General features: G+C 35.2%; 1 protein-coding gene across 2 annotated transcripts in view; it reads right to left on the minus strand.

The window, feature by feature from the left end:
- LOC309440615 (adhesion G protein-coupled receptor A3-like) overlaps positions 1–15,044 on the minus strand; it is a 274,291-nt gene that overhangs the window by 139,815 nt on the left and 119,432 nt on the right. For both annotated transcript variants that reach the window (XM_082054477.1, XM_082054476.1), the window contains exon 7: positions 9,088–9,301. In XM_082054477.1, coding sequence (XP_081910603.1) covers positions 9,088–9,301 — 214 coding nt within the window. The remainder of the gene's footprint in view (positions 1–9,087; positions 9,302–15,044) is intronic.

The following is a 15,044-nucleotide window of genomic DNA, read 5'->3' on the forward strand; positions in this document are numbered from 1 at the left end:
AAAAATTAATAAAAATATGCAGCTGATGCAACTGCATTAAAGAGTTGTTATAATGTTCAATAGAAGCCCATTGCATTTGTCATTACAAAGCAAGAAACCATAATGCAGGCAGAAGCCATACTCACGTAATCAAGAAACCTGTGACAATAGATTTCTATTTGAGGCATAGTTTTGCATTGCTACAGCTACGCATAACTAATTAGACAATCAGAAGTAGGTCTCATTATGCAAAGTTACTCAACCATGTTCTGAAGCAATACCTTAGTGCACTTATTGTATGCCCCAGCAGTCATTTGCATGTCAGGAAACAGAGTAACAAACAAAGAGGAGACTTTAACACCATATTTTGATTGGCTTTCTACAAGTCTGACTTGAATTCCTGCAAGACCTGGGAAGAACCAACTGGTCTTCCTGGAGAAAAATAAAAATTAATTACTCAGAGATAACATTTAGGTTTCCTAATATTATTCTTCAGACAGATAAATAGAAACATTTTTTTTATGGCTCAGGCAGAAGGTCTCCATCACCTGGCTCCAACCCATGCCACCTTAAATTATTAATACTAACACAGAATTTTTAAAATGAACGTTGGTCTCTAGAGTACACTGATGCTTAGACTGCAGACATTCACAGGGGATGTAAGGTTAAAACATGGAAAATGAAGAGAGAATGTGTAAATTTAGGCACTTTAACTGAACTTAAATTGCTAATCTGATCTCTCTGACAAAATTACTTATTTACCCATGAAAGAAACAGCTTTAGAAGGCTGATGGCCTTTAAAGAAAGATTCTGTCCAGGCAACAGCAAAAGAAAAGGAAGATTAAAGATTAAAGTTAGTACTCATTTTATGGTAGATGTGCAGCAAATAATTTCTGGTGTAATCAATTTGTCGCACACACAGGAAATTCAGTACCCATGATTTTCTGTTTCTTCTGATTGGAAAAAAAAAGTGCATAACTTACCATTTAATGCCATCCCACAGCTACTCAAGAAATGTAATGTACTATAACATACTTTTACTCTAATTTATCTATGAGTTAATTTGTTCACATCACTATGGTAGGACAATGACAACAGTTCGATTTGTCTTTAGAGGTGCCAATGGAAAGCACCTAATTTTAATGACAATATATTGACAGGAAGAAAAAACAACAACAACAAAACACACACCCCCAAAAAACAAACAAACAAACAAAACTTACTGACAAAATGGGAGAAAAGACCCGTATGTCAGTTAGTAAACCATCTTGCTTTATTTTCGTTTGTGTTGCTCAAATTACTTTGACTGAAATGCAAATGTTCAAAAACGTTGTCACAGCCTATCCACTTGTTATGTAAACATTAGCCCAATGAGATGTGTTTTCTATAGCTGTATGTCAAAGAACCTGTGACCTACCTTTACATACCATCAGTTTGTTTCTTGAAATTAAGAAAACAAATACTAATAAGAGTGACTAAACCAAACAGTCTTCAGAAACTGAGTCAGAAATCTAAACAGCTCTACAACACACCACAAGAGTTTCATTTTCTTGTATGGTCTGTTTCTCAATGAGCTTGTCAGGCAGAGACAGACTACCCGCTACTGCACTGCATTAAAGAGTGTGCATAAAGATGTTCGCATTTATGTTCATATTGCCACCATCCTACAGTCAATACATGCCAGTCCAGCTGAGAATGTAAAGTGGGGAGGAGAAAAAAAAAAGTATCAACAGCCCTAGAGCACTCAAAGCTCACTTTTACTGGAGAAACCTTCTAGACAGTTGGTAGGTCTGTGATGGCACAGTGCTATAAAGCTATCTGAAGAGAGAACCCCCGGGCCATGGCTTATTTAAAGTACTTTATTAATCAGTTGTCTATCATTGAGCTTCTTTGTCAGTTGGTGAAAGGTTTATGGATGCTCCAATTTGTGTATTGCTATTAATTTTATTCTACCGGCAAACGGCTTGACTGCAGAATGTATCCAACTGCAGTCTTCTGGGGAAACGGTGCTACACCTGCTGTATGCCTTTCAACTGCCCTTAAGTAGTCTGTATGCTGCAATGTTATATCCAGAGGAAGCTTCATTTCATTAGCATACATCTTGTGATCTGTACACTATCAGAGGTTCTTAGGCAAAAATAACACTATGACAATCAGTTCAATAGCCAAAATTGCACAAAAAAGCTTTTAAAGTAAAATATTTCCCAGATGATTCAGAAGTGTTAACATACTTATGACAATTATTGATTATTTGATTATATGCCACTGGGAGCAGGAAAAACCAAAACCAACTAAACAAAAAAAACCACAAAGCCCCCAAATAACGAACAAAAGAAAACAAACTAAAACAATACTACATGAATTTTACAATTTCAAATCATTTGTCAAATGCACACTACTTTGACAGAAATTCCCACTCTCTCTAGTCAGTGGTGATGTTATAAATGCAGAAATTAATTATTTAATGAATACTTTATGGGATAGAGTAATTGTATATTAGGGCTAGAACGATGACCTGTTTTATTTGCTGACCTGCAAGAAATTTGGGAAGATGTAAAAAAGAGGCAAAACCTAGCAAATTCCTACATAAGAACCTCAGAAACAATCTCTATTCTTCCTTTAGTATACGGTGTATCTCCAACAGTGTAAACTTTATTTTGTGATGGCCAGGAGTCATCCAAGCAAAATATCATAAACAATTAAAAATAAGGCTCTTTCATCCTGTAGGGTGAAAGAAGGGGAGGGGCTGGGGCCTATTTTCATGGAATTCCAGCATGCTACTAGAGTAAAAAAGATTTCCATAAGTTCATAAGGAATATGTCCTACAACATGTTCTCAACATTGAATAGATTCAAAAGCATGAAAAGTAAAAAGTAATTCAGCTATTTGTTTTACTATTTCTAATGTGTTTTGATTTAAATAAATGGTTTGCTTTACCAGTATCTAAGGTGATGGACTATGTAGGAGGAGTACATCAGTCTGGACATAAGTCAGAATTGCTCTGCTAATCACAGATGACACACAGGGTTGCAAACTACTGCTTGGTGTTGACAGCAAAAGTAATTTAAAAAGAGCTGGTCCTGAGATGTTCACTCCAAACTGCTGCTGCAGCGTAGCATCTCCTCAGCTGTGTAGCTGCAGCTGTTTGAAGGGCCACATTAAAATCATTCTGGCCCTAAAAAATCAGAGCCAAACTCTACTGATTCCCCCTTGAGAAAGTGTGAACTTTTGTTCCTAATACTGAACTTAACACTCAATTTCAGGGGTGTGGCTGGATGGACCCATACACAGCTGCAGGAAGTAAGCAGAAATGGAAGTGAGAGGTCAAAATTTAGAGCAAGGCATCTTGTTAATCTGGTCTCAGTATCAGAAAGGACTCCATCATTTTTTTTTACAGCTCTGATTTACTAGTTTTCTAGGGCTTTTTTTATTCTATCAGCCAAAATAACCACATATATTTTCTGTGCACATATCTATTTCTCGATCATGTTTCAGCAAGTAATTATTCAAATTAAGCCTATAGTTTTTATGGCACAGTACAATTCTTATATAAATTCGTATTCCTTTAATGGAAGAGGGTATCGAGGTTGCTGCTTTTGCTTTTCAAAGTATTGATATACTTTTTTAACAGGTTATATTTTAAATTATTCCCCTGACTACCAGTAAAATGACCATTGGGTTTTATTCAGAAAATTGAAAGATTTTTAGAGAAAAAGCCTAAGATTAATTAATCTTCCAAATTAATTCACATGAAGATTGTCTTAATATCAGATAATCAAATGCTTAGCCTGCACATTTCATAATATTCTACAATAATTTCAAATATTATCTTCCAGTCTGATACAATAGAATGTTGCTGGGAAAGGTGCATCTGTTACTACCTTGTTACTGCCTGTAGTGCCTGAAGCTGTAGACCATTGGCTATGGGGTTTAAAATAATCTCAAAAGAATACAGAAACATTGATTTACAATTTAAATGGTTATTTTGCTTCATTTCTTTACTAACTGTTCGACAAGTAAGGGTCAAACAGAGTCAATTAGGTGAACCAACAAAATATCAGTACTAAACAATTTCTGCTGATTTCCCTGGGCTTCTCAGTATGAACCTCAGCTGCTCATCTCCAAATGCTCATGACAGCAGAACAAAAAGCACCTGTTCTAGCTTAGCTTTTTTTTTTTTTTTTAAATATCTTGTGCATGGTGAATCTCCAAAATTTTGCCATGATTTGGCATATATCTCAACTTCCAATTGTGTATCCTCATCAGTGTATGCTCATCAGTGATACATCATTTTCAGACTGTTATTAACCTGATAGTGGTCCAAAAAACTACCACTTGCTTCACATCTTTTCCAGATGTATTCTTTCAACAAATGGTTAAGAGAGTTCAGGGATCATTTGGATTCTTTCCAGAAAAAATAGGCATAGAATTTCTGCCTTTCTCCCAGAATTTCTGGAAGTTTTGTTCTTTCTTATATGGTATCCTGGCCTGGATCTCAAACTTGTCATGATACCACTTGTCTACTCCTAGAATTGGTTTGCACTCGTATTCATTTATCTCAATACTCTTCTCTTAAACTATACTTATTCTTTTAGTGACACTGTCTTGAGCAAGTTCCAAATTCTTTACTAATAGCTGCACTGATAATTTCAAGCACTTAGAAGTTATTAGATTCAAAACTGCCTTCCTATCACAAAAATTATGATAGTAATTTTTAATCCACAAGGTTGCACTCCTTTCTACTTTTCTTGCAGTTTCTTCACTATCACAGTACAAGTGGATCATGATTTGAAACTCTTCCTTAATATATTTCTTTTACAGATGGAAGCTTTCACATAATCTTGTACCTCTAAAAGCAGCTTTTGGAAATGAATATACACATTTTATGTATAAATTTAAAAATAAGTTTTCTAACTATTACCCCAACCTTGTCAGACCTAAAGGATCACCTGTAGTTCCATAATTGTCTTATCTCAAACATTACTATTTCTTTCAATATTTAATTTTGACCATCTCACATTGGCATTGACTGCTGTCAAAATGGAAGAAAGCACTAGATGCTTTAAAAAGTCCCAGATTGTTAAGTTTTTATTTATTTAAGGGCTGCATTTGGTAGCCATAATTACAAGACCAAAATGCTTAGGACAGAATTTAAGAGATTTGTGGGGGATCACAGTTGAGACCTAATAGTCTGTATTTCCAGTGGCAAATCTGTCTACATAACATAACATAACATAACATAACATAACATAACATAACATAACATAACATAACATAACATAACATAACATAACATAACATAACATAACATAACATAACATAACATAACATCTAAAAAACGTATCTGATACAAACACTTACTATCCTAGGCTGAGTTAAGGGCACGTTACTTCTCCAGTCATAACACTGGTTTTTAGGGTTCTTAACTTTCTGCACAGTTTAATGTTTTCAGAAAGAGCACTTGCGAACTGTAATGGTCCCAGGGCAGCAATTACAGCTGTCAGAGACCTAAGCACTTTTAAACACTCTACACAAGTATTTACAAAATAGAATATAAAGACTTTAAAATTGTCATTATAGTCTATGTGGTAAATAAGAAACTTCCTGAAAATTAAAGTCTCTCTACTACTATGGAGTTGCTTTGTTCATAAAACGAAAATATTTTCCTTTTTTTTAGCTTAATAACTGTCTAATAACTGTCCTGCTAGTCTCTCGAAACACTGAAAGGGAACAACCAATTTCAGTGACAACCAATGGTAAGACAAGGGGCAATGGGTGCAAACTGGAACACAGGAGGTTCCATTTAAATTTGAGAAGAAATTCCTTCTCAGTGAGGGTGACAGACACTGGAACAGGCTGCCCAGTGGAATTGTGGAGTCTCCTTCTCTGGAGACATTCAAAACCAACCTGGACACATTCCTGTGTAACTTCATGGGTGTTCCTGCTCCAGCAGGGGGATTGGACTAGATGATCTTTTGAGGTCCCTTCCAATCCCTAACATTCTGTGATTCTGTGGAACAGTGGGGAAGCTCGGAAAGATGCTGCACTGCAGAGAATCTGCCATGTGTGTGGCTTCAGGGACATGGATTGTTTCATTGCTCCTTATTGTGATCAAACTGACAATCTAATATTCCAGGCTTAAGAAATTAAGCTGTCTTCATGGAAACAGGAGTCATAATTTCAGCTAGATCCATTCACAGATGATAGGAAATTAGTTCCACATCACATTTACATTTTCTTGTGTGACTATGACATTTACACATAGGCATAATGACAGAAAATTCAACAGAAGAAAAATCAAATATTATTATCATTGGCAAGAAATGGTAAATGTGAGCTAGCAGCAGAATTGAAAACACCTTCTCAAGATGTCCTATAAAGGAATAGTCTTTGCCAACAAAAATGTCACAGGCCGGAATACAGTTTAAAACTTTAGTCTAATTATTGTAACAAAAACATTTATTTTAGTTTATTCTGCTTTATCATAGGAGATAAAAAATACACATTTGGATATTTTATCCTTCTACAGTGGCAGTTAATAAAACAGAAGGTTTTGGTATGATATTTGTGTTGTAAATCTACGGCCAGAAATATCTGGAACTACCCAATAAAATAACCATCTAAAAAAGTTTGAGCAAGCAATTCCTGGAACAGAGCTTCACCTTTTTGTTCAAAACCAGCTTCGGAAATCTTCAAATTGCTAAGCAGCGCAAGCCAAAGCCTGTCCTTTAGTGCAGTCACAGAAAGCCTCAGAGAGTGGATGTTTGTTGTAAAGAGTAGATACAGAAAGGCAAAACATGACACTGTAAGAAATGATTTTAAAATACTTTTCTTCTTACTCTAAATCTTGTACTTAACATACAATAACCTCATGGAGGCACAGTCTTTCTGATGTTTCACAGTGCCTTTTACAACTGTGATTTACCCTTAAGAGCTTTCACGAATTAGTGTGTAATAGCAAGTAACCAGCATGTCGACATATACTATTGAAACATATAATAAGCATGCTATTACATATTATATTAACATATGTAACAATAATTATATAAATGGAGTTATATTACTCATGGTCAGGCTGATGGGATTAAAATTAAGAAATGCTGAAGAAGAGTTTTTACAGTCATAACCTGACCAATGTTTTCTCATTTCTCAACATGAAGGGACAATACATCTCTATAATTTATATTTTTGAAAAACTTGACTTCAAAACAGTATGAGTTTTAGAACCTAGTTTCAAAAGCATAGATCTCTTATGCCTTCAGTAAGTTAATTTTAGTCAGTTCCTTGATCAAAGCCAAGGCATGATTGCTTGAGTATTATCATTTTTGACTGGATAAGGACCATGCTGTACAGTAGATGTGGTGTTGATGCCCTACTATATTGTGAAATGAAACATATCTAATCGCTCATTTATTTGTGTTATATTTTTAAACTTTTAAATATCTGTTTAAAGATTGTGAGTTTAATTCAAAAAATATTTTGTCTTTTTGACAAAATAACTTAGACAAACAAATATGATGACGTATTTAGAGAATATTCCTTCTGAATACCCAGTCCCATCCATACTGCAACATGAGCAACAAGGTCACCTATTTAATGGGACAGTAAATGAGGTAGGTAGCAGATCAATGATCCTTGTTAAAATATTGCAATGGTAGACAATGATTTTGATTTTATAGTCTGGCAAAAATTAAGCACTGTAAGGTAAAATTCAACCAAGCTACTTCTAAACTAAGTTTTTTAAAGGACAGATATTTTGAAAATCTTAGCATTGTTATACAATTTATTTCAGCTCATAACTATGCTCTACCAATTGCTTATATAGTGCAAGATATAACTCAGGTAAAAAATATGAGGTGATTAACAGCATGTCTTTTAATTTTGATATCATGGAAATAAGAACAGGCTTTAATTTAAGTGACTCAGCAGTGATATAATAGCTCATGCACTTGGCATTACCATACTAATTGGTCTAATAGTCTTTTTCGTTACCCACTACAGCCATACACATTGGTATTAGAAGAAAGCCAGTAGCTGTGAGAATAGGTCAGATCTACACCTCTACATCTATAGGACTCCAAAGGGGTCAAAAATCAGTGAGTAGATGAAATTAAAATCAATAAACCCAAAAACCCCAGTGGAGAGGAATTAATTTGACACCCTTCATAACTTTCATTTGATAGTTCAAGAAGCATTTCAGGTCAATTATATTAATAGAAACCGTTTGAGTGAAAAGATGTTAATGATGATCCAGAGCTAATTAGCATAGCTATTTTCACTTCGTCTTCTACAAAGAGAAAGTCAGAGCACAGACACAGAATCAGGCTCATTTTTGATCAGTGATGGAAACTGGCAGAGGGCAAAAGTATGTGTGCAACAGCTCAACAGTTTTCAGTGTCAAGTCCACATTCTATGATAAAAAACAAAAAATAAACACATAAATTTAGAACAATTTATTAAATAAGATTTGAAAGGGAACACTGAAGTAAAACTGGAATGATAAGGTCATTGCCAAATATTAGTTGTTACTTCTTTTATAGAAGCCCTACTTTATTCCTGTTGCATTTTTCACATCAGCAAAGGTTTCTGTAGATCTCTGTGTCTCTCAGGCAGGCACACAGAGGCCCACGGGTGGTAAAAGTCATAGAAAGCTGAGAAAAATTTTAATAAGAAACAAGTATGAGATTACTTAACTAATGAATACAGGATACAGTCTTATTGGATAGTTCCAATATTGATAGTTCTTCACAAGCAGATCACAATTCAGTCTTCTACATGGTGTCAGGAAGTTGTGGTTTGGATGTAAGTTACTCATATGCTAATGAAGCTATTCTAAGTTCAGCTTCTTTTCATGGTTTATTGTGTATGAAACTCTGGTTTTATCTGTTTCAAATCCATAGTTGCTCACATTTGCGTACTTAAACACAAGAAATATGACTGGCCATTCATAGCCAATGAAAAACCTATACCTGTGTGTTCTGATTGAAGCATGCAATTGAATTGCTTCAAATAAACAACTCCTGATGAGTGTTTTAATGAGGCTTATTGCAAGCGTTGCATCTGTTCGCTTTGCCTACAAGTCTGACTATTACAAGGAGTATACATTACCGTGTAATTAAGCAGCAGTCATGAATGATGCTGTCCTCCACAAATACGCCACTCTCTTCATCTGTTTCGATGAGGCGACCAGCATGGTACCAATGTACTTGGGTGGTATTGTCAACGTATGTTGCAGTACACTGAAAAGGCAAGCGGTCTCCGTGAAAAACCACCTGTCTTTGTGATGGGATCAGCTCAAAAAGAGGAAGTTCCAGGGGCCCAGCTGCAGGGAAAAACAAAACAAAAAAATATAGGAAAAAAACACCTCACAATGAATTCCACTTATTAACATTGTGAATTGAACTAACTCTATACAATTCTAGCTTCCTAGATCTTAACATTAAAGCACTAATATAAAAGAGATGCCCTAAAACGACCCACTTATGTCTGATCATGTTGTGGATTCTAGAAATCAAATTTCTCTTTTGGTGTGAGTCCAGATAATTTCAGAATTACTAGAATATCAACAGAAAATTGATTTCACGGAATAGTTCACAGTATGAGTAAGGTTGAAAAGGATATCTTGAGATGCTCCAGTCCAACCTTGTACTCAAAGCAGGATGACTTACTACAGAAAAAAAAATCTTCCAATTAAAGAAAAAATACAGCTATTAATATATGTACAGTTACCATATATAAGATGACTTCATTCTCAGTGGATGTGCTCCAGAACAAGACTTACCCACTCTACAGAACCTAAAGTATCTCATGTGCCTGTGATTTGGATAACAATAAGGCTAATAACAAAAGTTAAACGTTCCCCTGAAGTTCAGCTGTGCCTCTGATTTCTCATTTCCCTGTCCCTACTTCCTTTCGCTTCTTCGTGGTCATCTTTACTCTATAGATCTTTAATCCACATTAAATATTTATCTAAATAGCTCTTTCTACTTTTTAATAGTGGAATGCATTTCACCATCTTTATTTTATGACTTTCATCTCTCCTGCCTTTCCCCAGGAAATACCATGAAAATAAGAATATTGCATATTCTTATTCTAAGCAGAATCTTACCAAAAAAAAAAAAGCTGGCATCATCACATATCCAAATGTCTAAACACAAAAAATAAAGCGAGTTGTACATTTGGAAGGCATTTTTGGGAATGCTGAAAGTCTGCTAATTTCATAAATTTTACAGTGATTGAAGGCTACATTCTCTGTAGAGACTGAATCTCTAGACAGTAGTTGTTTTCTTCCATTTTTATTTTTAGTTCCTGAAACTACCTTAACATAATTCCTGTAAAATATTTTCTATACATTGTGCGATTGATGCTATTTCTTTAAACTGGTAGCAGAACATTGAAAAGGAGCATTTTTGGAAAGGTAATTGAAATAGAGGCTCTGCATCTAAAGAAAGAAGATTATCTTTTATAGGATAATAGGGAATAAAGGAAAACCTGCTTTTCTTTTTTCTGCTATAGTCTCCTTAGGCAGGACAAGAAAATTACTACTTCTGATACTTGGCTATCATCGCATAAAATCCTCATAGCAATAAAAATACTAAGGAGTCACATATGTGACTGATGAATACACTACCATGGACGTCTTGCACAATAATTTCTAAAATACAACCTTTTTACCTCAGTCTACATTGCTAAACAATTGACTGAGCCTGGGTCACTTTGTAACTTCACTACTGCAATCTGATCTTAGACACAGTGCCTAAAGTCTTGCACCTTGGAAATCCTTCTACTTTGACGAGGAAAGAGAATTTTTAAGCTAGATCTTCTTCTCCCTTATTTTTCTTCTATTTTCATTTAAAGACCTTTCAGCATTAATATCTATCCAGCCTGCAGGGTTGTCAGCTGAAAGGTCACCCTTCCACATTTGCACCACTAGTAACTATCTCAAACATCTATTTTTCTGACAAGTACTTTAACATTTTTTGTTTCCATTTCACTGCTCACCATTTTATCTTCCTTAAACTTTCTCCTCAAAATTCTCCATTGACCATAATAAATACAGATGAACTTAACCATGCCTAAACAGATTGTAAGCCATAATTACTGGTTCTAGAATTGCTAAAATTTGTAGACAACCAGTAGTGTTTGTTCCTCTCCTTACTCAGCATCCCAGCTTAACGCATTTCTTTATGTCATTCAGGTGTTGTCCTCAAAACACTTAAATTGTGAGAAGCTGCATTTATAAACCTAGCTTTGGGCCCTCAATACTACTGGGGAATTTAAATGTTAAATAGTATATTACTCAACTGCTTTGAATAAACAGTGAGAGGGATCACATTTGCTTTTGTATAAAGAATGCTGGCCAGCATAATACACAGGATTTGTACATGAGTGAATACATGACATTGCTGTCTGGGAGAATCACACAGGGGATTACAAAGGTAGTTGCTGTCTACTGAGATGCTGTAAGTGTGCTGTGACTATAAAGGGCAGGCTTCAGATGTCTCTCCTTACTTGTTTATACATCCTATACTTAATATTTTGATTGTGCCTATAATTTGTGGACACGGATGTGTTATTAAAAATTGAAACACACTTAGTATTTCTATACAGTGTTTGGTTTCTAACTAAAAGAAGAGAAATCAGATTAATACTTCACTCATAATAGCTGCAGGCTTGGTCTCAGTCATTTACATTAAATGGTTTTCCTAGAAGACGGAGACAACCTCTCTAATCCAAAAGGCTGCAAACTTTGTGTTGCATTGCAAAGTCAATTATGGAATATAGGGAAAAGATATGGTGTGGAATTTAGCCATAAATTAACTGAATGCTTATGAAAATGGAGTTCAGAAAAATTGAACATGTGTCACAAGTGCAACAGGAATACATACTACTCACAGAAAAAAATATTCTCATGAATACAATAATTTTTAACTGAGGCTATTGTATCTCATCAGATACTTTTGTTCATGCACTGAGTGACACATTGTGTCATGAGGCTATGAAGTAGTAAGAGTGTGAACTAGAATATCAATATTTCTTAAGTCAAGATTAATAATTTGTCTGGCATACGGATGCAGTGTAACACTTCATCTTTATCTCTGCGTCTATAGCTGGTCTTTAAGGCTCTCTGGTTATCAGTTCTGTTGCTCAGCCTTGGGAATCACCCAACCCAGAAATGGAGTCGGAATTATATGTTTTGTGCAGAGTTTGTCAATTAATGATCAGAAGAGAAACCTTTTTTAACTGCACCATATCAGAAAAGGAGAAAAGGATCCTTTGATTGACATCAGTCATATCAACAACCTATTCATTTTCTTTTTCTTTACAAATCCTTATAAGTGACAACAAAGATGCAAAGTGACTGAAATATACCTTTGGTTTACCATTAGGGTGGGATATCCTTCTGACCAGCTGAATCCTTTCACAATGCACATATTTGGGTTGACCAAATCGAGAAACAATGTGCAAACTAATTTTCAAAGTGAAACTAGTAAATTTTCTATGGATTTTGACATTTGCAGAGCAAGGAAGGTACACTAAAGTACTTCTATAAAACATCTGCTTTTAATCTGTGTGATGTCTACAAAAAAAAAAAAAAAAAGATTACCAGAGCTAATCTTCAGTTGTTTTCCGGGGATAATCTGCAACTATTACTCATGCAAAAATTCCAGTTGACTTCAGTGACACAGCTCACAGATATAAGGATTAATTCCATCAATAAGAATTTCAGGATTAGGGCCAATACCCTTTTATCCTGAATGGCTATAAAATGATTGTATAGTTCCATCAGCATCAGCTGGAAATACTTATTTTAAATCCATAATCCAACAATCCTCCAAATTCAGAATAAAAATAAAAGTATTTACTAATGCTGTACACATGTTTTCAAGCTTGACTAAGAAGTAAGACATAAGAAATTGTGAAAGTATTTGGAATAACTTTGGCATTGATTTGACAGCACTTGAAAGACGACTGCTCTGGCAAGCATATCCCTACACAAGAGAAATTTTCTTTTTGATTATGTGATTACTGAAGACCAATAAATATATATAATCTCCGATGCACAAATATATATGAATGTGTGTGTATGAGTGTGCACATATGGCAGATACAACAGCCTCATAAGATTAAAAATAATTTACAGTTTACTATTTTGGTGGGACTAATTTAGGTGGATTTTATTTAATTTTTACACACATTAAAAATTTTCCAAGATTCTCCTTCCAGGACAATCCATTCTGCTGCCCTCACTTTTGGAGCCAGCACCACCATCTGCAAATGAGATGTGTGACTCTCCTATAGACATTTAGATCAAGGGCTGCTGAAGTATTTTACAGTCTTTACCTGTCTTGTCTCTCTAGCCAGCACTAAACCATGATTGCAGCAGAGCACCACAGGAATCACTGATTGCAGCATGAATCTAAAGGTCTAACCCATCATTACAGTAATTACATCTTTATCTTTCACTTCTCAGCAGAAAAGAGTTTTGTTGACTGAAGGCCAGTTTCCTTATGTGATCCACTCTTGTATTTCAGATTAGCTCTAGACTAGAATACTGAGAACATATAGAGAAGCAATCAGGTTACACAAATACCACTGAATTAGAATATCACTTAAGAGTCCTCACAGAAACTGTATCCTTGCACATTTTAATGCATGCAGTGCCTAAAAATGTATATAAAGTTGAAAAAGAAAACAGAAAGTATTTCAATAACCATTAGCTAAAATAGAAAAACAGCAAGGTGCATTGGAGCTCTAAGGAAATGTTCCAAGGCATATGCCTTTAATATCTTTATAAAACAATTTATCTCACACACATGCACACATATTAAGTATTTTCTGCCTTTTTCCTTACAACTCAGTTCTTAAGATTTTAAGAATACTTCAGTTTTCCTTCTAAAGTTGGTCTTCCTTTTTGTTCAGTGTTTTAAAAGATGGAAAGGAGAAAACTGTGACGGAAACACTGCTGTTACTGCTGTTACAATGAAATACAAAGGGTTGAAAAAGACATAACATACAACGCATCCTTAACCTGTATTTTAGTAACATTTTAAATATAATGTGGTCGCATTTAAAATGTATGCAGTTATAATGAATGGACACTAATGGACATTTCTGGATGAATGATCAAAATCATATCTGTAAGCACAAAAGCTGGCTTGTCCAATGTATTTGTCTAAACATTACAGAAAGTTGGCTAGTCATTGACCAACATGACCAGCACAAGGTGCTGGAGGCACGATCAGACTAAAATGAAACTACATCCTACCTCCAGCCTCATTTGTTGCATTTTTTCCTGCACAACCTATAACCTGGGAAGCACAAATCTCTACAGCTAAATAGCTACTAAGTGCATAATCCTGGTTACCACGCTAGAGCATTCCATTGTTAGTTTACCATAGACACAGTTTTCTGGCATACATTACCTGATCCTCATTAAACGGCTTTGTTTGATATTGGCAGCTTTCACACAGTCAGAAACAGGAAAAAACACAGATTTCTACAGATTTCCCACACATCAGTGCAGTATTACAGTGCTTATGTTTCAGGATACACTGTTGACTTCTGCCTCGCTACAAAATACAGTTTGCTACAGTGCGCCACAAGCTTTTGGGACAGAAAAACAACAGAAGTTGGCATTTTGCTTCTTGTTAATCACTTGATTTATTGTCTTGCCAATGGGCTTTTTATTTGAACTGAGTGTGCCTACAGAGTGAGGCACATCCTGCTGACAAAAGTGTGAGTTAGAGCTCTAATATTTGTATACAATCTCAGTGGGAAAGAAATGTGCATAGAAAGCGCAGTGGGGGGAAGCTGGAAATGAAGACAAAGTAAAGGAACTGGTCCAATAAAAAGGACAGATGAAAATGAAGAAAAACAAATTGAAAAACAGTTAAAATTCTGAATTGCTGACACAGCAAATTGCATCTGTTGATATTCACTGAATGGAACTAAAGAAAAGAGAGTAATGTGAATTGCTCTGAAGGCCAGTTCTGCCAAGAAGGGGAGGTGGCAGTACATCAGTGCCAATTTCCATATTGCAAAATTTGCTGACAATGACAGAA

The sequence above is a fragment of the Streptopelia decaocto genome (genome assembly GCF_964273445.1).
Source record: "Streptopelia decaocto genome assembly, chromosome: 5".
NCBI lineage: Eukaryota > Metazoa > Chordata > Aves > Columbiformes > Columbidae > Streptopelia > Streptopelia decaocto.